General features: G+C 42.8%; 1 protein-coding gene across 2 annotated transcripts in view; it reads right to left on the bottom strand.

Annotated features, from left to right (window-relative positions):
* MED13L (mediator complex subunit 13L) overlaps positions 1 to 24376 on the bottom strand; it is a 163703-nt gene that overhangs the window by 29874 nt on the left and 109453 nt on the right. For both annotated transcript variants that reach the window (XM_083716794.1, XM_083716795.1), the window contains exons 8-16: positions 19590 to 19752; positions 17593 to 17697; positions 15767 to 16492; positions 9746 to 9968; positions 9095 to 9200; positions 8488 to 8612; positions 7650 to 7749; positions 4175 to 4395; positions 3103 to 3308 (exon numbers count right to left, since the gene is read on the bottom strand). In XM_083716794.1, coding sequence (XP_083572920.1) covers positions 3103 to 3308; positions 4175 to 4395; positions 7650 to 7749; positions 8488 to 8612; positions 9095 to 9200; positions 9746 to 9968; positions 15767 to 16492; positions 17593 to 17697; positions 19590 to 19752 — 1975 coding nt within the window. The remainder of the gene's footprint in view (positions 1 to 3102; positions 3309 to 4174; positions 4396 to 7649; positions 7750 to 8487; positions 8613 to 9094; positions 9201 to 9745; positions 9969 to 15766; positions 16493 to 17592; positions 17698 to 19589; positions 19753 to 24376) is intronic.

Raw genomic sequence — 24376 nt, 5'->3', positions numbered from 1 at the left:
AGAGCAGATAAGGGGAAACAGGAAGAGTTATATGGCTGTGTTTATGGTTTCTTCACACAACTTTCATCTAAATGGGAAGTGGTACCTCAGTGGTACCTCGGGTTACAGACGCTCCAGGTTACAGACTCCGCTAACCCAGAAATAGTACCTTGGGTTAAGAACTTTGCTTCAGGATGAGAACAGAAACCGCGCTGTGGCGGTGTGGCAGCAGCGGGAGGCCCCATTAGCTAAAGTGGTGCCTCAGGTTAAGAACAGGTTTCAGGTTAAGAATGGATCTCCAGAACGAATTAAGTTCTTAACCCGAGGTACCACTGTACAGAGATCTGTCTTATTAAAGCCTCATCCATAGCATGCCACAAGAGATCTCGTCAACAACCAGTAAGGAGCTTTCTGATACGGCACAGGAAAGAGACTAAACAAAAAAATACACCAAGCTTTACAAATAAATGTTTTTTTTTTAAAGCATCTACCAAGTGGCTGGAGCCAGGTCACTATTAGCAGTGCAACAGCTTGAAAGGAAAACAAAATGCTGAATAAATAAGACAGCCACATGTGCACAAAGGAAATGCTAAACATGTATAGGAATAACAGCACTTAAAGTGCTTGCTTCTGAATAGGGATCTTATATTTTGACTGATTTATACCTACTTCACCTAATCCTGGGTAAATTTCATAAGCTGTTGAAATTCAGATCTCTGCTTGCAAACTAGCCTTTGGGTTTGCTATCTGCTTGTGCCACAACTGGAAGAGGCCAACACTTGTATCCACATTATTCAAAACTGCACAATTAATTTCTGAAATTTCTATCATCAGGAAACGGCCTTCCATTTCACCGAGAAGCTACTTTTAGATGACACATGCACAACTCCTGCCATGGAATTGCACAGTAAGGGCAACATGGATGTAGGTCTCCACAGTTGTTCCTACTTACCATTGCTAATAAAAACACTTTTCTTAAAATGTGCTCCTTATGGCAATTGCTCCCCTGATGAAGGAGTAGAAACCTGCAGATTTAAATGCTTCTACTTTCCCTCTTCAGCTAATGTGAAAGTTTAAATATTCATTTTGAACTCCCATTCTGCCAGCAATTTGAGAAGGAAATGCAGTGAAACTTGATTCTCCAGAATAATTTCCCTGTTATCTCTAATGGACTGGAGTGCCAGTCAGGGAAAATGAAATGGGGAAGGGGAGGGGAACAGCCTACAGGTTTAGAAAGAAGCTGAAGCACAGCGAGTGCCTCTGAGAAGCAACAAAAGGTGACCAAGAAATCTTGATTAGCAATCACCTCTTTCGCAGAAGCCTGCAGTAACAGTCATTGCTCTAATTGGATTACACTGGAAATAAAAGATTTTTATCCCAATAAATAACTGCAATTAATAATCAGCTCAGGCCTTGGGAAGTTATTACCATTACAGGGGGAAAAAGAAATTAAATTGCTGCCTAGGTGGTGTCAAGAGCTTCACATTTCCCCTTTCTTTTCCTTTTTTTGCAATTCCTCAGAGAACACCGAAGAACCTTTGAAGAAAGTGATTGATATAAAGGACTGATATAAAGATACTAGCTGCTTCCCCTCTAAAAATTGACTGCGAATGGGAGAGCCTTACATTGCATGTTCTATTTTTAAGGGGTTTCATACATTTTATGGTTTCCATGCTTGCTGTGTTTCGAGATCAGCAGCTGGGCTTTGCATTTCATTGAGACTGCTAAACTGGGTTCCAATTAATTCTTAGTTGATATACTGACACTAACTTCAGAGAGGAGAGGATCAGAGCACAGCAAATGGGCTGGTTGTGTTTGGACCAGGAAGAGCCAGCAAGCTGGACAAGGAAGTGAGTAATGGGAGAAAAAACTTGACTGGCATTAAGGTCAACCTCCTCTTTCTATGATGGGCGCAAGGAACCTTTGCAACTGCATTCCCTTCTAGGCAACCTTCATGCCAGCGATGGGCAAGGTCAGAAGCAAAGGTGGGAATAGCAATGAATCTAAATTTTACCACTGTGCAATAGGCTACTTTGTATACAACGTCACACAGCCCTGTCCATCCTCCGGTCGGCCACATCAGAAGCATCGTCAGAATTCAGTGACACGTTCTAGACAGGCAAAAACATGCAAGGAGGGAGCACAGAAGGCCTGAGAAGTAGAGTGTGTGGCTGGAGAAGGTCCTAAAGGCCAGATTTGGCCCCCAGGCCCAATGCTCTCCATCCTTGATCTATGAGCTAAGAGGTGCAATGGGCACTTTATGCCAGTGTTAAGAGCTGGCTAACCCTAAGCTTGATATGATGTGAAAATAACGACTAACGTTCCCCCTCATTTGATTGTATATTAGCAGTGGGAAGGGCAGCCATCACCCTAACCATTGTTGTCAGGGTCAGAAGGTTAGCCTGCCTCTCAGGGAGCCCTGAGAATAGCTCACTCAAGGATGCTTCCAGGAAAGAGGAACACAGCCATGACTCTCTCACCATCCTAGGTCTCTGCATGAGTAAAGGTCTGTTATACACACAAGCAACTTAAAGGGAACCAGAAACCGAGTGTGGCTCAAGAGCCACAAATTAAAGGGGAGAAAGAAGACAGGGAGGGCAGAAAGCAGGAGAGATCAGCCTTAGTTCCGTGGCTGTGCTGGGAAGACAGTCTTGTGTCACTAAGCACCACTGGAGTTTGGTGTTCTGCACAGATGTAAGCAGTGCATGCTACTCTAAGAAACAGAAGCCTGAAGAGGCCAACAAGGCTGTATAAATCCCAGTGAAGTAATTTGGGGTGTTGGATGTGCATGCATGAAGGATTTTTCAAAAGAAGTGAGAAAGCAGTCGCTTCTGTCACCTGTCTCTCTTTTGTGGCTGACAGATATGGGGATTGATCTCCATGGCTACACCCATCATGGTAGTTTTTTAAATATTTGATTGATAAAAATCATGCCCATATCATTCTTGGCAGAATTAACGGTACTTCTAAATAGCCTCCTCTCCACCTCATTACGTTCCAAGTTAATCCCAAAGGCTAAGTAAATATCATACACGGTGGATTAACAAGGAAGTCAATGAATAGCCTGCATGACTATGCAAAAACACACAAACCCATTTTTCTCATTTCCACTGCTGTACTTACTTGTATCCATCTCTGATGAAAGCAGCTGTAGGCGGTAAAGGAAGTTGTTCGATTTTTGGAGGAATGGCCCAGGAAGGCCGATAGACACAGGTCTCTGGGATCTTCAGAGGTAGCAGGCACTGGCTGGGAAGCATCTTCAGAGGAGCAAACATGGAGGAGCCCACAAAGGGCTGAAAGGTGGAAGATTTGTGCACAAAGGAGAAATCCTACAAAACCAAGGAATTGCATGGGTTGGGACACATAAAAGAAGCATACAAATATTATTCAGGCAACTTTTCTTGCCTAAAATTATGATTAGTAGCCTTTAGGAACCTGGAAAGGTGCCAGATACTGAGTCAGACCGTTGGGTCCATGTAGCTCAGTACTGTCTACACAGACAGGCAGCAGCTCTTCATGGTTTCAGGTAGGGTTCTCTCCTAGCCTACCCCCTACCTGCAGATGCCACTGGAGATTGAACCTGTGACCATCTACAGGCAAGGCAGATGCTCTTCCATTGAACTACATCTCTTTCCCATTTTAATCTTCAACCTTGGCAAGCAGCTCTAAATTCTTTGAAAACAGGAATCGCGGGATTTATTCAAGCTACATTCTAAATGAAGGAAAATGCACCAGAGTATCATGCTACCAGCTTTGCAACTGGGAAATGGGTGCCCACTACTTGCTTAGTACAGGTGGCAACATCAGCACCTGCCAAAGTATTATCTACCCCAAATGGCAGCAGCTCTCCAGAGTTTCAGGCAAGAGTCTTTCACGTTACTTTTACCTGATCCTTTTAATGAGAGATGCCAGAGATTTAAGTTAGAATCTTCTGCGTACAAATGCATCTTCTACCATTGAGCTACAGTTTTTCCCTGAGCTCAGCCACTGTACTTAATTCTCAAACTTTGCTGCATTGGGATGTCTGGACAAAGAATGTCTGTCCTTGTTTCGTTGGCTGCAGTACCTGCAAACCCCCAATTCATTTCCATGGTTATCCATATTCATTTTAAGGCAGAGCTGATCAACAACTTTCCTGCCCATATCTCTCCGCCCATGTTTCAGTTTTACACCACCACCTGCTTTAGCTTGATACCTTGATTTCTTCTGGTTTAGGGCTGCCTAATCCATCTTCCACTTCCATTTTAAACTCTGTGAGCTGGGTTGTAACCATGTTGACCACAGGGCTTTCCATCATTCCCAGTGTAGTCACGGTCTCCGAGTTGATGCCGTCTTTATAGCTCATCACAGGAGAGAAAGCAGGGTGTTGCTCCAAGGAAGGTGGTGTTGGAAACATCCTCTGCAGATCTGCCACGGCTAGACAAGAAAACCCATGTGTTAACACATTACATATACTTTTTTTAAAAAAGCAAGCCTTCCGTGATGCTCAAAGCAGACTGTCAGTTTCAGAATTAGCCTCTCTGAACTCTTATGGTAGTGGATTCAATCATTAACCTTAGCTGTGTTCAATCATTAACCTTAGCACGATCTGGGCGATGGTCAGCGAGAGGCCGCCGTCCTGGCCGAGCATGGTTCCCCTTCCCGGGAGCCGGGGACGGGGGCTCCGTTCTCCTCGACGCCCCTCCAGCCGCCGCAGGTGAGGTCGTGTGAAGAGACTCTTTGTTTCATCTGTCCTGAATCTTCCAACATTTAGATTATGAAAGAAGGCTATCACTACTATGGAAATGGAGGTTGGCAATTAAAACGCTCCTCTGAGAAAAACTGGCAATGAACAGAAGTTGTACTATGAACCTGCTATCTTTACAGCTTAGCCAGCAAAGCCAAATTTAAAAACAAAAACAGTACTTTGAATCAAACATTTCCCTGGTCCACCTCAATTGTATAGTTTTCAAGTGACACATGCCGGGGGGGGGGGGGGTGGACATGCATACGTGCCGCACTCAACCAGGTCTGGAATGGTTTGCTCCACCATTGGTCCATATCTTTATAATCTCAAGAAGTTTATAAATCAGCAATTCATCTCAAGGTAAAACAAACTGCAGAAGCAGATCTGGGGTATCTAACTTCCTCTACTGTATTTCTTTACCTCATTCTTTTATATCAATTGTGAAACAGGATTGTGACATTTTTATTTTATGTTTTATGCTATATATTTATCTTGCTTTTGGTTGATTAAGAAATAATTATTAATATTAAGAACAGGCAAGACGTTATTCATGCTTAACAACGACGCAGCTTGCTTTGTTCTTCTCAAGGACATATCAAGGTAGAACTGTTAAAGGAAAGTGAAGTCACAGGTTGGGCAAACATTAAGGAATGCAAGTCTCCAAGTCTAGAACCAGACTAAAGTAGAGATCCTATCCATCCCTGAGTAGCGAGAGACTAGTTTGCTAGCAATATAATAAAAGGAGAAAGCAACCAAAGGAACTGCAACATAGTGTGAACAGCAGCTATGTGCATTTCCTAAACTCAGTTGAGACATGCATGCACAAAGCTGGGCTTATCAGTCACGTCCAGACCAGAGGGAACAGCCACAGATGCTACAGTGTGGTCCATGAGCCTCTCTTTGACAGGCAGTTTGTATAACATGCTAAGTATCCATCAGCAACTCTGATCAGTGCTCTCCAGCAGATTTGCCGCTGGGACATCCCTGTGGAGATTGTAAGGCACACACAGCATGCTGATGTCACCCTGCTATTCTTCTAATTGGCAACAAAATGGAGCTTAGGAAAGCACTGGTCTTGCATCCAAAAGGGAAATCCTTCAGAGAGAGACCAAGCTTCTAGCCCATCAAAATCAGTGTGGAAGGGGAAGCAGGTTATGCTGTCTAATCGTCTGACAACCCTCTCCATCTCTTTCTCTCTCTCTCTCGTGCATGTACACTTACTTCTGCTCTTTCTGAAATCTTTTAAAGAAGCTGCTGCACAGAGAGAGAGAGAGAGAGAGAGAGAGAGAGAGAGAGAGAGAGAGAGAGAGAGATGAACATTGAATGGGGCAAGTCCTATCTACTTAACCCTTCCCAACCTGCTCCACACTGTGCCATTCTTTTTGGAATTCCCCCTTTTTTTTAATTAAAAAAGATGGTGGGGGCAACTTTCTGCAATGCAGTGTCATTAAAAGAAGAAGAAGAAAATATTTAATTAAATAAACCCACAGAACTGACTGGGTATCATTATTCATTTTCATGTGTGTCATGCTTGAGAAAGCCTTGCATATTTTAAGCAGCTATAGATCTACTAAAACTGTCAAAACCCAATCTCTGTGTACTTCATACTTCTGCATTTGAGTAAATCAGCACTGCTTTTATGGGTCCATAAAACTCTCTGACTCATCCTCGTGACACCATGGTTTTTCCCCTCAATTTGTTCTCATTACCAGCTAGAGTTAATGAGATAATGTTCAAGAATGATTTGCGGCGGAATGAGAGTTCAGCTTAGAGTGGCCGTGGTATCTCTCTCTCCCTCTCTCGGAAGCAGGAGGATATTGTAATTCACATTGACATAAGTTAGTATCACACACACACACACAATTCTATTTTCAAATATACATAAAACATTTCTAAAGCATATCACGTATGCGAGGGTTGCAGTAGGGAAACATCTGCGGATCTCAAAGGACAATACAACTCCCTGCAGTTCCTGGCATGATGGAAAAGGAGCAGGGCATTGGGAATCCACAATCTATATTAATATATGCTGGATACAAAAAGCCCAGCGCAACCCAGATTCTTCTGACTTCACCTAAATATTTAAAGTCATGCTAAGAGACAGCAGTTTTAACACTGGCAAGCTTCATTTCTCCCTTAGTATAAATTGAATGGAGATCTATAATGCAGTTTCAATTAGAAACCGTGGGCTTCTATTGCAGGCAGCAAATTCCTTATACACTTTTTTTTAAGTGGTAACCTTTAAATGAAGACAGCATAAATTAAAATAATTGCATTTCCCTGTGACTTGTACAATCACAACTTGGGTAGGAACACTATGCTTCAATTTACCAGCTAGCAAACGAACAATGGCGTCTGGGACACCAGTACTGAAAAGACACAGCTCTTGTCAAGAGGCAGCCAAGCTGTTTATGGGAGCCAGGTGATTTGATTTTATCATGCTGGTTCTATTGGATTTGCACAGGCTGCCATTTAGTTTCTGAGCTCAATTCAATTTCTGCTGGCTCAGCTCCACATCACTTTCATGCTGCTGGAATTTGTTGAACAGGTTGAACACTGTTAACTCATTAATCTGAGTGTATGCTGGGATGGGCTTCTTCCTTTTTAATGAATGACGCTTGGGCTGTTCTGACCTTATTACCGTATTGTTAGCCACTTTGCGTCACAACTTTGGAAAAATAAGCAGGACAGAGATTTCAGAAAATAAATGAATAAGAGGCAGCCAATACCATGGAACACGAGAGCAATTCCAACTGAGGCAAAGCGGTCCTCCTCCTGGGTCTCTAATAAGATTGGAATACCAGTGGAATCACCCTAGATAGCTCAAGACTAATAAACTTAATACCCATTTACATAGCAATTCTTTCAAAACATGTGTGTTTTTATATGATTGGCTTGTACTTTTAATATCAGGTGAAATCCTGGAGACACACTTAACACTTACTTGGAGGATAAGGTACTGCTGTTCTGCCGTCCTTGCCCAGAGGGCGCTCTTCTGTCCCCACTGCAGGTATTTTTGATGACCGAAGGGCAGGTGAGACAGCCTAGATTTAGGATTTTTTTGCAAAGACCTCATTAAAAGCAAATAATACCTCTTTAAAACCAAACTGGCCATAACACAACATAACAGCCTTTTCTTTTCATTCCATTTTAAATAAAGCAATGAAGAGCACCTTTTAAATGAAAAATAAAAAAATCATGGGGAGGGGGCGGAGAAACCTAATTTTGCATCATTCACTCATTTTTTATTTTTTGTTTTAATGGTTTAAAAAAACACCTTATGTCTGTGTGCTTTTTACAAATGAATAATTTTTTCTGTGCCGGTGTTTTCCATGAAACTGGCAGCAGAACACAGCTACCCACATCAGCACAAAGCAAAGTTTCTGGTACCATGGGCAAAGTGAATGGAAACCGGGGGGGGGCGGGGGGGCGGGACCATGGAGAATAAGAATTTGGTTTATCTGCTGCATTAGACACAGACTTTGCTCTCATACTGAAATCTTCCTTTGGGGCAAGAGGAGTGGCTGTGGCATGACATTCCATTTACCACGTAGTTCACACTATGGGAAAACTGGAGGCTTTCAAACACAGGTTGTAAGCCAATCTGTCAGGGAATCTTTTGCTGTGAACTAGATGAACCTTGGAATCCCTTCCAACTCTGCAATTTCATGAAATCAGATGGAGGAGAAATCAAGTCCCAAAATTCCCTGAGATAATATATTACTCCAAGGGCAGAGTGACACCAAGAGCATATAGCATATCTTAACACATCACACACTTACTCCAGGATCATCTTCATCTGAGTTATCGAAGAGGTTGTCTAAATCATGTAGTGAAGGGGCCAAATCTGTTACTTGTGTGAGGCTACTAGAACCAGCTCGGCCTGCAGCGTTATCTTGCCGTGTGTCTGCAGGGAGGATGGAGGGGGGGGGGGGAAACATCAAGGATTTTAGAAGTCAGCCAGAAAGCCATTAAATCACACTCTCCAAAAACACAATTGCTGTATTCCAAAGTTTATCTTTTAAAATAATCAGTTGGAGTCCTAGCTGTATGTGGACATATTTTCAGGTGCCGAGCAACATTACAGTTGTACCTTGGTTCTCCAACTTAATCCGTTCCAGGAGTGTTCAACTCCCAAAACTGTTCAAAAACCAGGGCGCAGCTTCCAAAAAAAATTCACAAACTGGAACACTTACTTCTGGGCTTGCAGCATTCGGGAGCTGATTTGTTCAGGAGCCAAGCCGTTAGAGAACCAAGATACTACTATCCCCCGTTTTCTACTAATTGTTTGTGTCACAGTTCATCACTGAAGTATTACTGCCTTATGATTCTTATTAAGATGTCGAGTGGCATCTTTCACAAAGAAGGGCCCGACACATTTTTACATACCTGTTTTAGGAGCAGAACTGAAAATGGACATTGCATCTTTCCCATCTGGAATGGTGGTGGAATGGCCTGCCGCAGAAATCTCTTTAGTTGCTGTTCCATCTTCTGACTGCAAACAGAGAATTTAATCAACCACAATTTCCTTAAAAGAGTTAGAAAAGTAAAATAAATCCAGGTGAGTAGTTCTGAGCTCTTACAACTCACACCCACTGCTTTCAATGGTGTTGCAAATAGTTCTTCCGGTAACTATGCAATAACAACCTGTCACATGGGATGTGGCTCCAAACAGCAGATATGTGGCATTTTAAAATGGCAAAAGTATTCAGAACTATTGTATTTACTCATAGGCAAACATAATCACTTACAGCTCAACTGTGTGTATGTTTGCACTGAAGCAAGTACTATTGTACTGAGTGAGTGGTAAGCCATCTGGCAGCATGCAGCCATTCAACAGAGCTTTCACTTTGGTAAGTATATGCAGGATTGCAACCTTAATCAATTAAAATTATTAGGTCTAAATCTACAAAGAAATTTTTCACCACAAGACATAGAATTTAAGACTTCAAAGGTCTGAGTTGTAGTACAACAGACAAAAATTTCCAAGCAAGAATCATGGCACTCAAAAAATATTGTGCTACTAGTTTGACAGCATACCTTATTCTTTTTCAGAGATTCTCTATCAGCTCCAAGCTTGCACTTCTTAGTGCCAGTGAAGCTGTACTTGATATCGCCATCCTGAAATGTGTAAGGATCGCTGACATCTCCCAAACATTCACCAGGTTGCTGTATTAGAGGTAAGGGGTCAAGATAATTCATTGCTGGCACTGAGGGGGTTTCTTCCAAGATTTTAAATCTTTTATTAGGTTGTGCTAAGAGCCTAAGAGAAAAGGAAACAGAAAAACAGTAAAGTCTGTTCTGCAGCTTTATAGATTTTTCTTACACAAACACAGCTAATATAATTCCTCTTCTGGTTCGATATAGCTGAAACAAAATGCTTCTCTAGCAGAGCATTACGAATCTACTAGCTGACTTGTAAGCTTGCATTCTGGCCTAGCCACAGAAAGAACAGAATCTTACAGACACATCACTGAATCAAAATCTCCCCCATAACCAGAAACATTATGGTATACTTAGAGCATCTGCAGAAGTGGATACTGCTGTAGAAAATATGGCAATAATCCTTCTCTTTACACCCAATTTTAATGGTTGTTAGCTACCTTTCAGATTTCTTTGAAAATGGAAATATGTGTTGCAATAAAACAAAGAAAGAAATGTTCGAACCCCTATTTTTGGTATTTGCTTTAGACATTATCTTGCTGTGCAGGAACAGGATGCACAAGTTTCCTGTTCTTCCTTTTCCTCTGCAAGATTGTTGTATTGGAAATATAGCTCTTACATTTCTCTCCCAGATATGTGGGGGGAGAAGTATACTTCTGTCACAGTTGTGCAGGATCAAGAGCATCTCATTTTTATGTGCTGTGGTGGACAACATTTTTTCCCCATCAAGGGCTACATTTTCTGGGAGTCAATTGGGGGGAGGGCAGGAGGGCAGGAGGGCATGCCAGTGGTAGGTGGGGCCAAAGCCAGCAGTGGCCAGAGCCACCACTTTTCTCTCCTCCTCCTTCCTGCCTAGTGTGGGTTGGTGGGGTAGAAAGAGCTTGCTCTTGACTGATCTATCTCAGGGGCTTCTGAAATTAAGGATGAGCGCCACATGCGACTTTAGGGCTGCAGGCTGTCCACCCCTGTCATATGGAACATGTGGCCTGAGAGCACTTTTCTGTCCTCCAAGCCTGGTCTCACATGAAGAGCTCACTTTAGGACATTGATCTAGCCATCACTGAGACACACGTGTGAAAAATTCAGAAATATTTTTGGAGATGTTCAAGTGCATGCAGGTTTCATTCATCCCTATCTTCCACACACCAAGCCAAAAGTTCAATTAGCTCTGTCACAGTCAAAATAACAAGAACATATAACAACTGTAAACGGCTCAAGGTGTCTGAGACATGACCATAGGGCTGTCCTTCCACACTGGCCATAATGATAGGGTAAGGTTCATTTCCAAACAGAATTCAGCCTGCAAAACCCTAGGCTCTGATTTAAGCACAGTATTTCTGGAATGGATCTGGTACCTACTGCATTCTTCATCTGTTCTAAACACACCTAGAGATCACTGGCCACTTGTGCTCGAGTTTTGCAGGCACATAAGGGGAAAGTTCTCATGTTAATGAGGAAATGCCCAAAGCCTCACTTTATATGCCCTCTGATGTAAAATGGGGCATTCTGATGTAGCATTCTGGAGGTCTCCAAACACAAATAGAAGGTACTGCTGCAGAATCAATTCTAAACTCCAAACTTCTGGGAAAGTGAAATCAATCAACTCTTTGCCAATCCTTTCTAGAGTGGAGAATTTTGTAAAAGGCAGGCTAAAGACTGGATAGCATTTGGTATAGGTATTACAAAAACAAGCTAAAAAGCTCCTTAATGACTTTTATGAAGTGTAACTGCCATACTCTCTTGCAGTACAAATATAGCACTCCCTGCAACACTGATGTCTGTGAAAGCAAATTTGAGTATTTCTGTTCAACTCTTATAACAGCTGTGGTCATTTCTGGACCAGGATAGCTTGACCACTTCAAGACTAGATTATAGCAATATACTCTTGAGGGCTTGCACTTGGTTCTGAAACTGCAGTTAGGGCAGAATGCTGCAGCACGATTGCTGACAGGGGTAAGAATCCTACCAGCATATTACACTTTTGCTAAAAAATCTGCCCTGGCTGCCAATCTGTTACCAGGCCAAGTTCTAGGTATTACTTAATAGTATATAAAGGTTTTAACAGCTTGGGACCAGCTTACTTGAGGGATTGCCTTGCCCTGGACATGCCTACCCAACCGCTTTGATCTGCAGAACTTCCAGTTTTAAAAGTGCCGTGTAGTGTACTTTCCTCATTTGCTTTGAAACTCGCCGCCTATTAATATTAGGTAAATACCCCTGTTATACTGCTTTAGATGCCTGCTAAAAACTTGACTGTGGCAGGACTATCTAGATACATAGTTTAGTTATGCATGCTTGTTTTTAACATTTGTTGATTTTAAAGGTAAAGGTACCCCTGCCCGTACGGGCCAGTCTTGACAGACTCTGGGGTTGTGCGCCCATCTCACTTAAGAGGCCAGGGGCCAGCGCTGTCCGGAGACACTTCCGGGTCACGTGGCCAGCGTGACATCGCTGCTCTGGCGAGCCAGAGCCGCACACGGAAACGCCGTTTACCTTCCCGCTGGTAAGCGGTCCCTATTTATCTACTTGCACCCGGAGGTGCTTTCGAACTGCTAGGTTGGCAGGCGCTGGGACCGAGCAGCGGGAGCGCACCCCGCCGCAGGGATTCGAACCGCCGACCTTTCGATCGGCAAGTCCTAGGCGCTGAGGCTTTAACCCACAGCGCCACCTGCGTCCCTTTTGTTGATTTTATCTGTGTCCTATTGATTAATTTCTATATTGTTTTATGTTCACCACTTAGGGGATTGTTTTTTGATTAAGCCATTTGCAATCTTTTTCTAAATAAACAATCTCTAGGTAAAAAAAAAGTTAAACATCACATTAGCACAGATTTAGGCTTTGATGAGGACTGAAAGTTCTATGTAACCTCAGGAAACAGCTGGCATTTTCTTTCCATAATTCTAGATTGCTCACAACAGGGTGCACACGTATTTCCATGATCTGAGGATGCCTTTAGCACTAGAACAGCAAGGCAGGACAAACCAGTTGCCCACATCTAAAAAGTTTTAAACTATCCAATCTTCTCATGGACATGCAGGGACATTCATCATTTCTAGTATTTAATAGCATTTATTTAGAAGTCAAATCTAATTCTCAATAGTAGAGTCCTTTTTAAATATGTTACCTTCACTTGCTATGATATTCCTTAAGGAGTTTCTGCAATAAACTGCTCTTCTGGGGGATGGATGGAGGGGGGGTATGTTTGTGTTCCAATAGGATCAAATATGGAGCAAACAACAAAATTGGCTTCTATGTGGCTACATGTCCAGACAGTGACAGGGAATCATTTGGAACAAGAGACCATGGTTTACGAAAATAATCAAATTATTATTGTTATTGTTATTAGCTTTATCTTGCCCACTGCAATCCAAAACAACAACAAAACAGATGCACAAAAAAATCCACATAGATACATTAAAACCAAGAGGAACATCCCACCCACTTCTAAAGGGTCACAGAGAGTTATAGGCTAAAGGCCTGATTATAAAGTCTTTGCCTGCCACCTAGCAAAAAGTATTAGGATACCAGATTACTGCTTTCCAGAGCAGCTCACCACATGCAGAGTCCCAAAGAAGATTCTGAAAGGACTCACAATGTAACAGAGCCTAGCAATAGTGTTGATTCACTCAGAAAGGAATCCAGTAAGTCCACAGCAGCTTCTCATACTGAAGATTACAGTGAAATATTCAAGACAGGAAAAACTAATCACACCACTCTCTATTGTAGGCCCCTGTCAAGTTCTTTATCACCTTGACACTCAGCTCACCATCTTCCACTTATGGCACTCCCACCTCCTTGGAGACTTCAGAATTCACACAGATACCCTATATTCTCCTTAAGAGTTCATCACCTCTGTTGAATTGACTCTCTACTAGCAGCTATGACTGCTGTGAACTGCTCTGTCTTGGACCATTCTGCTGTGGAATTAGATGACTTGTTTTACAATTACTGTCTCTTTCAACAATGAATGCACCTTACCTCCATTGGCCCCCACTTCTCCCCTTAGATCAAGTGGTCACTACTCCAGAGCCTATGAAAATCTACCCAACCAGAAAAATGACAAGAGGATTCACATTGCTTGCTTTCTAGATTTGCTATTGAAGCATTTGTTGCTTACTCATATAATCACTTCTTATCCTTAGGGATACCAATGTAAAGCAATTTTCTTCAGAATCCACATAATCATCTTTAATCCCAGGTTTACAGCTATTTCATTTGGCCTAACATCTACAGGGCTGCATCAGTGTGGTACTCAAGAGAACCCTTTCCCATCTTCCCCAGGTTTAAAGAACACAGTTCAGTGGAGGGTTTGTAGCTCTGCAAGGGGCATCGGGGTCTCCTAACAACACTCAGTATCCTTAACAAATTATGGTTCCTGAGATTCTTTGGGGGAAAACATGTTGGGCTTTTAATAAATTGTTAATGGCACTCCTGAGAACTCTTCTCACTTGCTTTTGCTATATTCAGGAGCAGACAAAAATCTCCTGTAACATCTAAAGGTAAAGCACCCCTGGATGGTTAAGTCCAGTCGAATTTGACTATGGGGTGAGGTGCTCATCTCGCTTTTCAGGCCGAGAGAGCAGGCGTTTGTCTGCAAACAGCTTTTCTGGGTTATGTGGCCAGCATGACTAAACCATTTCTGGCACACAGGACACCGTGATGAGTGCCATAGCACACTGTTTACCTTCCCGCCAAGCAGTACCTATTTATGTACTTGCGCTGGTATGCTTTCGAAGTGCTAGGTTAGCAGGACCTCGGATAAAGCAACAGGAACTCAACCCGTTGTCCAGATTTGAACTGCTGACCTTACGAGGCCCAAGAAGCTCAGTGGTTTGGACCACAGTGCCACCCAAGTCCCTGTCTAGTTTCACCTTTAGCCACAAAACACTGGTACCAGACCTTCTGACTTTGAATATCCGTTGGTACCGTCCCAGATTTGTTTCAGGCAGTCACAATACATCACCAAAGAGGTAAAGTCTCACAGTTCTTACAGGGGTCAACAATATGGTCCTCCTTGAACATTAAACAAAAATGTTCTTATTTGCAACAGAATTACTTTGACTACACTGGACAACTTTTGAACCCAGTCACTGAAGCAGCAATCACAGTGGGAGGTATGCTGTGACTCTATACACAAAGGCACGGAAACCAATAGAAAGACAATGATATACAAATCTCACAAGTTATCCACAATAAAAGCAACTATGTCTGCTTGAAAATTGCTCTTCCCATTATTGAACGCACCCTCCCAAAACCTTGCAGGGGGGGGGGGGACAAACCTCCACTCAGCCTTCCCCCACCACCCAAAGCTAATGATTTCAACTGTTTCACAAATATATATATGAATATGGCTCACTTTAAAAGTAGTGATCCATGTGTAAACATTTGGTCTAACGCAAACATGGGAGCGCTCTTGTGGTATTTTACTTCTGCATAAAAATTATACAGCTCGACCAGCACATACTGCAATTCCACAACGGGAGTGGTGCCATATAAAAGCCTGTCAATGAACTTTAAAAAGTGCCTATCAAGTTTCTTCTAAAGTTATAAGCAGAAGGCATTTCCTCTCTAAAACTATGACATGGCATTTCCTATTGGCCTTTAGAGGGAGACATTAATGCACTGTACAATATAAAACTATTGCCTGCCGCTTGTTCAGCCCAGAACAGAACAGGAAACAATTTTTTCACATTTTTTTCAAGCTGTGCTTTTACTCTCCATTTTGTCTGAAAACCCAAGACCCAAAAGCTCATGTACTCATGGCTTGGGTCTTTTTCTGTACTACATGCATGCATCGTTAGCCAAGACATATAGAAGGACCACTAGCCACCAACACCCGGAGCAACCTCAAATGGCAACACCTGGGACAGACAGTAAGTCTTCCGGGAGTGTCCTTACCTTTTTAGTGCAGTGCTCTCAGGGGCAACATCCATTTTGGTGTCGTATCTCTCACACTGGAGTTCTGGCGGGCTGAAGTCTGGATCCCCAGTTGAAGGAAGAACATATCCCTGCCATTTATTTGATGACTCTTGGTTATGCATAACCCCACAATATAAAGCTGTCTCGCTGACTTCTGCCATCAGAGGAAGCCTCTGGCCCAAGAGGACTGTCCTTTCCTCTGCGCTGGCCATAGGCTGGAGCTCTAATCCATTGCTGTAGAGGGCTGGATTTACAGGAACAGATGGAAGGTCCAAACTGTCTGCTTCCTGCCCCCTTGGCTGGGGGCTAAGTGTGGGAGGCAGAGGGGATGTTGGGGAATGGGGGGAATCCATAGGATTCAAATTCGTTTGTTTGCTTGGGTGCCTGGGTGGAAGAGTGAGCTGCTTTTCATACTTCCTGTTGCTAGGGGCTTCCAAAGAGGGCTCCATCCCCGCCAAGGCCAGCTTTTGTCCCGAAGGGTCCTGTTCCATACACAGCTCTTCAGTGACAGACGGACGATGGTGAAATGGCAGCAGCGATCTTTTTTGGAGTTTTTCCGACTTCTCCTGCCTCTCTGTGGTTTTGTGCTTAGAGGCAGGAGGTGGCAAGGCAGAAGAGGATGAGGATCCTGTGCCAAACCCTGGTTGTGATATCGTTGGTGGACGACTGGAACCCACAGCACAGCGCTGCTTGAGAAGCTTATGCCTGGAGGAGAAACAGCAAGAAGAATTTACCAAGTGGACTGTAAAGAAGAGTAAAGAGGGTGAAGTGTTAAGTTTGTATGCTGATGCATCTAGATTTCTCCTCCATCTCATTTGTAAGTGGCTTTGCAACAGTAGCAAGTTATTTTGGTGATTCATCTGTTTCGGACCTGTCACTACCTTGACTTTCACATGAACTCCCCTGACAGCTAGATAAAACCAGTCGTCATGAAATACTCAAATCATGTGTAAAGCATTTTCTGGATAATCCTATGAATTTGTTCTGGAGGGGGACAAATATATATATTCACTTGCTTGTTTCCTCATCTCCTTAGAATGAAGACTTCTTCTACACAGTCATTCATCATGGAGACTCAAGATCGGTCCTCCACACCAAGCCAAATCTGTCGTCAGTTTTACGGGTAGTGAAAGGGGTGGTTGTCTCTAGAGAGTGTGAGAAACCTCATGCAAGTTCATGCAAAACTCCAACTATGTGCTGTGAGGCAGCAGGACTGTGGCCATCTGTCCCGTCTACCAAGCATACTTTGCTGCAACCTCTGCCCTGCCATATGTTTAAGCCATAATGTTGACCAATATGTCTAACCTACAGAGGCATGGACCTAAGAAGCCCCATCACTGGTGCCTTAAGCAAACTGACTCTATGTGGCTGCTTTTATGACAGATTATAAGGCGCTAGAGAGAACAACCAACTTTTGTAATAAACCAACAGTTTGAAGGGGTAGGTACACACTCTGATTATAAAGATTGGTATGACTGACCAGGAAGAAAGCAGCTCAGGCATCATACAATAAAGAGTTAATAAGTCCCATCCTTTACAATGTAGGATTTGACTCTGGCCTTAGGAAGCCAAAACAGGAATGCCTTGCCAAATCCAGTGAAACTGCCAGCTCTGGATACAGGCACTTAGCAGACTGAATGGCTTTTGGGTTGATCCCACAATTTTGTTAAGCAGAAGCTAAGCATGTGCTTGTCTGGCACAACCTTTAAACAGAGACCCTCCCACACACACACACACACACAAACAGGTATTCATAACAGAAACCACCCCTAATCATCTTGAGAATTATTATCTTATGCACTGACCTGGAGCAAGAACAGCACACTCTTTGGACTGGATCAACAAAATCCCAAGTAACACAGCTTCTGGGGGCCTCTTCCTCCACATTAGTAGCAGTAATTTGACTCCTCCTGATACACAAAGAAATAATTATTTAGAAATAAGTCAGCAGTCACCACGGTAGCAGAATTCAATTTGTGATCTTATAAGCTACAGAAAAAGAATGCTGTGATCATTAGAGAATCTTGCAGCAACTACAACTGGGCACAAATCCTGGGCCCTTTGTTGTTCATCATCTTTATAAACAATTTGGATGAAGGCACTGAGGGGATGCTCATCAAATTTGCAGATAACACCAAACTGGGAGGGGTGGTCAAGATGACCTTAACAGATTGGAGACCTGGGCCCCAACTAACAAAATGAATTTCAACAGGGACAAATGTAAGGTTCTGCACTCAGGCGGGGGCGGGGCACCCAGCACAGGTGAGGGGGCAGGCGCGATGGCACCCCACCGGGATCACGCTGCCTGGGGCGATGCACTCCCCCCCGGCACTCCTCTTCCTCTGCCAGTGTCTGCACTAAGGCAGGAAGAACCAGATGCACAAATGTAAAATGGTGGACATCTGCTTTACTAGCAGTACATGTGAAAAGGATCTAGGGATGTTAGTGGACCACAAGCTGAACATGAGTCAACAGTGTGATGCAGCAGCAAAAAAAGCTAATGCCATTCTAGGCTACTTCAATAGAAGTATAGCTTCCAGATCAAGGGAAGTAATAGTACCACTATATTCTGCCTTGGTCAGACCACACCTGGAATACTGTGTCCAATTCTGGACACCACAATTTAAAAAGGACATTGACAAGCCAGAACGTGTGCAGAGGTGGGAGACCAAAATGGAAATCAAGGCTTATGAGGAAGAGTTGAGGGAACTGGGTATGTTTAGCCTGGAAATGTGGAGACTGAGAGAAGAGATGATAGCCATTTTCAAATATTGAAAGGGCTGTCACATGAAAGATGGAACAAGCTTGTTTTCTCCTGCTCCAGAAGCTAGGACCCAAACCAAACATATATGACAAAACAACCAAAGTGGGAAGTACAGAAATTAAAACTAGGAATCCAAAACCTTTAGAAATACGTAGTGAAAACCTTAAAGGACTAAGTGTTGAAAGCAACCATACACAGATACCTTTAAGTGTCAAGTAGCAGCTTTCTCTCAGAAGACACCCAGCAGTGGTTGTGACAAGCCTCCACTGGCCCATTTTCTGAACTACACAATAATAACCTTAACATGAAGCTTAACATGAAGGTTGTAACATGAAGCTGCCAAAGTAGTACAGAGCTCCATCCTTCATTCTACAAGTCAATCAGTAATTGGATGCCTTATTTAAGATTAATACATTATTAAATGGAAATAAATTAAAAGCAAGCCATTTTCCATTTCCCCCCCTATAATTAGGGTAGAAGACCATACATAGTTCACTGACAGAACATGTCCTTTGCATGCAGAAGGACGCATATTCAATTCCCCACACTTCCAGATAGGGATGGAAAGTCCCTGAGAACTACTGTCAGTCAGTGTTGACACTACAAGCTTCCTATGTTCTTAAATTTTGTTTGACTCACAACTCTTTTGTAGTACCTCAGGTTGCAACTCAGGGTTAAGGCCACAGTTCATGATGCCATGTCCTTCACACATGACACAACATGAGGAATCTCCTGAACCTTCAAGGGAAGAGAGCTGTGCAATCCCTGAGCTTATCTGACTAAAGCCTAGGCAGACTTTCTACCTACACTCTGTGCAAGCCCTCCACCAGCACAGGTTATTTTGACTCAGCTCTGCTACTGAGCCAGCCACTAACCTTCACAACAGCAGGACAGACAATGCTTCTACATGGCATATTAAAATGCAAATGAGGAGAATGTTATCTATGGGAGGGGGGAAAACACCACCCTGATAACTGTTAGAAATGGATGCCAACTGCAAGTTGAAACAGAGGAAAACACGTGTGATTATTATCTTACTTGGACTGTGTCCTGTTGAGGATACATTCCTTCCAAACTCGGCGGACCATACGATTCTGGAATTTTGGAGGAATCTTCCCTGATTTCTTTGGACTTTGCACAGTGACCATACCGTCTGGTGCTGCTGAATGGCTGACTGTGCTTGGAATGCCTCCACTTTCACCTGCAAGATAAACAACAACAACATAGGATACAGTCATACCTCATGTTGCATTAGGTTCATGTTGCGTCTTTTTTTAAAAAAAAAAATCAATGCAGAATCATAACCAAAAATTACAAACATTGAATCCAAAATAATACTATACAGACAAAAATCCCGGGAACATATAGAAAAAAAACAGAAAAGGAAAAGGAAAAAAAAAGCAAACGAAACAAAACTAAACTAAACAAAAACAAAAAAGCACACATCTACAGAACAAAACCATATCATTACGTACATAAACACAAATTGACTTCCTTCCTTTGTTCTAAGACCTCAAAAAATTTACTCTTACTGTATTGTTGTGTCAAAACAAAAATTTTTTTTTAAAAAATTCCTTCCAGTAGCACCTTAAAGACCAACTATGAGCTTTCGGTATCCCTCCCCACCTTCTCACTATATAGAAGGGTCTGGAAATTTCTGTTTCAGTGTATCTGAAGAAGTGTGCATGCACACGAAAGCTCATAAGGTAAAGGTAAAGGTACCCCTGCCCGTACGGGCCAGTCTTGACAGACTCTGGGGTTGTGCGCCCATCTCACTCAAGAGGCCAGGGGCCAGCGCTGTCCGGAGACACTTCCGGGTCACGTGGCCAGCGTGACATCGCTGCTCTGGAGAGCCAGAGCCGCACACGGAAACGCCGTTTACCTTCCCGCTAGAAAGCGGTCCCTATTTATCTACTTGCACCCGGAGGTGCTTTCGAACTGCTAGGTTGGCAGGCGCTGGGACCGAGCAGCGGGAGCGCACCCCGCCGCAGGGATTCGAACCGCCGACCTTTCGATCGGCAAGTCCTAGGCGCTGAGGCTTTAACCCACAGCGCCACCTGCGTCCCTTACACGAAAGCTCATACCAAGAACTAACTTAGTTGGTCTTTAAGGTGCTACTGGAAGGAATTTTTTTTTATTTATTTATTTTGTTTTGACTATGGCAGACCAACACGGCTACCTATCTGTAACTGTATTGTTGTGTCTAATTAGATTACTTCCATCTTTGTGCTTTTTTACACCATTTTTCTTATTCTTTAACCCTGTAAAGCATCATTCATTACATACCAATATGCTAACTCCAGAACAATGTTTTTTCATATACTCTTTAGCACAACCCCATTCTTTTAATAATTTCTGGTCCGATTGTCCCCTTATGTAAGCTGTTAGTCTTGCCAGATTTATGTATTCACAAAATTTAATTTGCCAATCTTTCACTGATGGAATTTTTCTGCCTTTCCAGTTTTTAGCTATAAGCATCCTGGCAGCTGTTGTTGCATAAAGGAATACTTTCCTTTGATTTTCAGGGATATCATTTGTAATTAAACCTAAAAGGAATGCCTCCAGTTTTTTACTAAAAGATATTTTAAACATCTTTTTGAGTTCTTCATAGATTTTATTCCAGAATTGTTTAATAGGTCGGCATTCCCACCACATGTGAAACATTGTTCCTATTTCTTTTTTACATTTCCAACAGGTATTCGATTTTAATTTGTAAATTTTAGCCAATTTTACCGGAGTTAAGTACCATTGGTACACCATTTTCATAAATTTTCCTCTTATTGTATAACATGCCGTGAATTTAATATCATATTTCCATAATTTCTCCCATTGGTCCAGCCGAATTACATATCCTATATCACATGCCCATTTAATCATAACTTCTTTTACTTCTTCATCCGTTAATTCCCATTCTAATAATAAATTATACATTTTGGATATATATTTTTTTGAGTTTTGTAATAATACTTTTTATAATTTTGATTCTTCTTTTTCAAATCCTATTACTTTATCCTGGTTCATGTTGCGTCTTTTTGGCTTGCGAACACAGCAAACCCAGAAGTGTATACTTCCAGTTTTGCCGTGCATGCATATGTGCGCAAAAGCGCTCTATCGCACTCCATGCTTGCGCAGAAGCGCCGCTCTAGTTGCGGACTTTTCAGGGTGTGAACGGCACCACTGTAGAGCAAAACGTACTAGAGTTAATTGCTGGAAATGATGTTCTTTGGGGGCCAAAAATGTAGGATTAGAGTGAAAATTCAAGCCAGATCAGATATAACTTCATTGGCTTCATAAACCATAAATGAGTCAGGCTCACATACACTTTGCTCCAACTTCTTCAACTCATAACACCAGCTCTGGCATAGAGATCTTGGTTTGTTTGGACCAGAGTTCCCCGTCATGCCTAATATGGTGAATTCTGGCTTAACCAAACAGGAATATCCATGTTAAAGTCAGTGCAGGGGGGGCGGGATATGGGTCAAATATTATGTCCAAAACCAGCCTTTCATTTGGGTGACATCTTAAACCTTACATTTATTACCAGCTGCCACATTTATGATCAGACTATGGATTGGTTTGGACACCAACACCAAACTATGATTTAGTGTTACATAAAAAGGCCTCAGAGCTCCTAAAACTGCTTTGTGAACTCCAGTTCCTTAATGCAGTTCCTTTTTTAGTGGCAGAGCTTGCTGTTACACTTGAAGTGGGGAAACTATGATATGTTTGCAACCCAGAATTTGGAATCATGTTTGATTGCTTTTCCAGTTGCAAAACAAGGAAGCCAGAGGGGGCATAAAGGGAGGAAGAAACGTGGAAATCCAAGGCTTGCTCATATAATGGCAAAACACAGTTTGATCTTTAATCTGAATCAAGTTCATTTTGAAATTACTGCAGAGGTTGAGCTGATGTCATGCACAGTCATTCGGGACTGGCAGTGTGTCCTCCCCCCACGCCCACGCCAAGGCAGTAAAACTGCTTATGAATGGCACCAGCAACGGCTTCTGTTCTCTGTTATGAATGATATCTTTAGACCAATTGGATGAGCGGCAGCACTCTAAGCATGAACTGGAACAGCAGAGGGAGCTTTGAGCCTTCCTAACTGCATGTCACACACTATGTGCTTGAACTGAAAAAGGAGGTAATAGTACAAATCCTCAACAAGGTCAAACATGTTTACAGAACTCCTTGTTCTTATGTCTGGCATGGCCAGAAAAAGCCTTATGAATAAAACACTGAAAGCAGCCAAAGCACTGCTACATCAGAAGGCGAAAAGGCAACCACGCCTGCCCCTGCTGTAAAAGGACGTCTGTGCCAGGGTTTTGTGTTTGCTGTTCTTTCCAGCGGCTACAAGTGTTTGCAAACCAGGTTGTACAGTGGCATCCTGCTCTCTCACTTGGTTCTTACTACACTGCTGTCAGCAGCCAGGGTCTCTCAAGGGACACTTCCCCATCCCAAGTCTACGTTTCTGATCTGCAAGTGCTGGCTGACATGTGGAGCAAGCATCTGTGTGCAGTTGTGATGCTTTCAATGATGCCACAATGATGCAACCCTTCACAGGATCCAAGTCCTGGGGGGTGGCATGCAAACACTATCCTGCACAAGAATGAAGAAACAGGCACCAGCTAGCAACACATTTCTGGGATTTTCATAGACCTGATGCGCTGCATTCATTGACTACCACATTCACAAAGACATCAGTAGGAGTGTGCCTAGAAATTTAGACATATCCTAAGACGTGAGCCAAATTGAGTTTGATTCTGAAAGCTCTCTCCAAACACACAGACACACACACACACACAGAGAGAGAGAGAGAGAGAGAGAGAGAGAGAGAGAGAGAGAGAGAAGGAGGGACCTCTAAAGAAATTCTGACAATGAAGGGGAAAAAACAGTGCAGACAGTGTGTCTGCCAGAAATGAAACCTTTCTCCTCAAGCTTCCCATATAAGGAAAACACCAAGGTGGGGAGAGGGAGAGCTCTTTTTTGACTGACAGGTCTAGCTTCCAATAAGAAGAAATGATTTTACCAAAGATCTTCAACCACAGTGCTTTGGAGACAGGATGCTTTCCTCTATTCATTGCTCTCTGCTCATTCTGTCTCTTCTGAGCAGTAACAACTACAGCAAGGTGGTCCAACATGCAGCCTGTGAGCCACATGTGGCCCTCAAGGCCTGTTAGGTGGCGCCTGGAAGAGCAAGGAATGGAAGTGGCTCCTGATGGCAGTGTGACCCGGCTTCAGGAAGGAGGCATGAGGGTTATGGCATGGTCCTAGAATCCTTCCACCTCCTTTCCCAGCTTTTGGGGAGGTGGACTAGATGACCCTCATGGTCCCTTTCATCTCTACAATTCTTTTGCTTCTATGCTCCACGACATAAGAAGAGCCTGTGGGATAAGCCCAATCTAGTCCAGTATCCTGTTCTCAATGGGAAACCTGCAAGCGAGGATTTGAGCACTCTTCTCTCCTGTGGTTTCACCCTGAGTTTGCTTACTAAATATATTAAATCTCTTGTGTATTTAACTATATATATTTAATTAAATACATTGTGTTTATTTTAAAAAATATTGAATATATTGCAAACACGTTAATTTACAATGTGGAAATTTCATTCAGCATATGGCCCACGGGCTCTGTTTCAAAATGCTCTTGCTGCTTGCTCACTTGGCATGAGAGGTTGGACCACCCTGATCTAAAGAGTTCTTTGTGGTGGAGTTGAAGCTTTTTGCTTATATTCTAAAATCAGTTTCTTTCTCTTGTTTTCTTGTATCTACCTCTCATTCCTTCTCAAAAGTCCTATCCATTTAGCCCTTTTGATTTATTCTTGGTGC

This window comes from Podarcis gaigeae, assembly GCF_964106915.1.
Source record: "Podarcis gaigeae genome assembly, chromosome: 16".
Classification (NCBI taxonomy): domain Eukaryota; kingdom Metazoa; phylum Chordata; class Lepidosauria; order Squamata; family Lacertidae; genus Podarcis; species Podarcis gaigeae.
The sequence above is the reverse complement of the archived record's forward strand: the minus strand, read 5'-3'. Positions and strand labels throughout refer to the sequence as shown.